Consider the following 1,663-nt stretch of genomic DNA (forward strand, 5'->3'; position numbering starts at 1 on the left):
CTAAGCTGTATTTTGGTCTAAAAAAAATATGAAATTTCGAGCAGACTAAAGACACAACCTACCTCCTTGAAATCTTGGTTCGAAAGAATGAGATGGTGTTCTAACACTTTAAAATGGCTGGGAAAGTCACTAGGGGAACATTCTGAGCTTTCGATTGTTATTCACATGTCATATATTGAAGTAAGTGTATATAAGGGACCATTTCCAAAATTGAAAGGTGAATGGGGCCACTGTGTTTGATTCTGTACATGAGCAATATCTTGGCAAATAGAAAAGATATGAGGTTCTTATTTTATGTTCTAGCTTGTCAGTATTGGTAATTTGAGTTCCTAATTCGTACAAAACACTATAGACTTAGTATTTTGACATCACAAACGTCTAATTTGAACCAATGCTGCATTCAACGTACCACGTGACATACAAAAATCAATGTTTAACTGTATTTTTTTAATATTTACTTTTAAATTAAGAAATTGAATAATGTATAATAAAATTTGAATTGTAATCTACAGTTTGATACCACACTTATTGACATAAATTCATGAAATGTTAGTTCAATAAAATTTTGAATGCGAGTCAACAAACATAATAACATGGCCTTTGACCCGTGACCTGTCTAGAAAGTGTTAAATTACTTGCATTATCTTATTTTATTGGAAAACCACATTATGAATATTTATTTTAAATAGTAATCATTAACACTCACAATATTTCAAACCGTATCAATTTGTAAAAAATAGTGACATTGTTTAAAAAAAGTATATATATATATATATATATATTGTCAGTGATCCAAGATACTTTGTTAGGTAGAGAAGGACTTCATTTAACTTATAGTTTTTTACAATTTAATATCAAATTAGTTACTAAACTCATGAAGCTTTCAATGGAAGTAAACCAACATGAACCAAACACCAAAAAAGTCAAAACCATTCAGGTTATTTCCATAAAACTGTTCTCTGTTGACCAATAATCATCTGAACTTATCCAAACCTTTAGAAACCACCCAAACATTTATTAAGTAACTTTACATTGGTTTATTCTCTTCTCTTTTTTTTGGGGGGGTATCTTTTTTATTACTAACTTATAATTTTTTAACTACTTATTCAAATGTTTATTGTCTTTCATAATTTATCTGAACTTTTTATCTTCCAGCAAGTCCATGCTCTTATTACTGCCTCCAGGTCTATTAAAAGTTCTACAAGGATAAGAAAATTACTTGAGGTGAGACAGTTTTATCCAGTTTGTTCACAGCAGTATAAGTGCTTTAATGCTATAATTTAACCCATCCATAATTTGAAATGTGTTAAGAAAAACTTTTAATCTGCTACAAAGTTGGGTTACTCACTGCATTTAAAAACAAACACCATACACACATAAGAATCTTCTCATAAGTAGTATAATGATTAAAAGTTTTATTAAGTTTTTCTCTATAGTTTTTTACACTTTCATGTTGTAAAATTTGTTTTGGACAATAATGAGCTTTTTTGTGCTTTCAGAACATTTAATACACTGAAAAATATCAAAAATGTGTTTTTCTTACCTGTGTTCTGTTCAGTTACACTTAACCCTAATACATAAAAAAAATTACCTGCTACTCTTTAACTCTTTCAACCCGGGCTCGGTCCATGAGACTGACCTCGTAGCCATTTTTTGCTTGTTA

General features: G+C 29.6%; 1 protein-coding gene across 1 annotated transcript in view; it reads left to right on the plus strand.

The window, feature by feature from the left end:
* Positions 1-1,663, plus strand: part of LOC106478881 (formin-like protein CG32138) — a 125,428-nt gene that overhangs the window by 94,205 nt on the left and 29,560 nt on the right. The window contains exon 18 of the mRNA XM_022382573.1: positions 1,156-1,224. Within this exon, the coding sequence (XP_022238281.1) occupies positions 1,156-1,224 (69 nt within the window). The remainder of the gene's footprint in view (positions 1-1,155; positions 1,225-1,663) is intronic.

This window comes from Limulus polyphemus, unplaced genomic scaffold (genome assembly GCF_000517525.1).
Source record: "Limulus polyphemus unplaced genomic scaffold, Limulus_polyphemus-2.1.2 Scaffold258, whole genome shotgun sequence".
NCBI classification, from domain to species: Eukaryota; Metazoa; Arthropoda; class Merostomata; order Xiphosura; family Limulidae; genus Limulus; species Limulus polyphemus.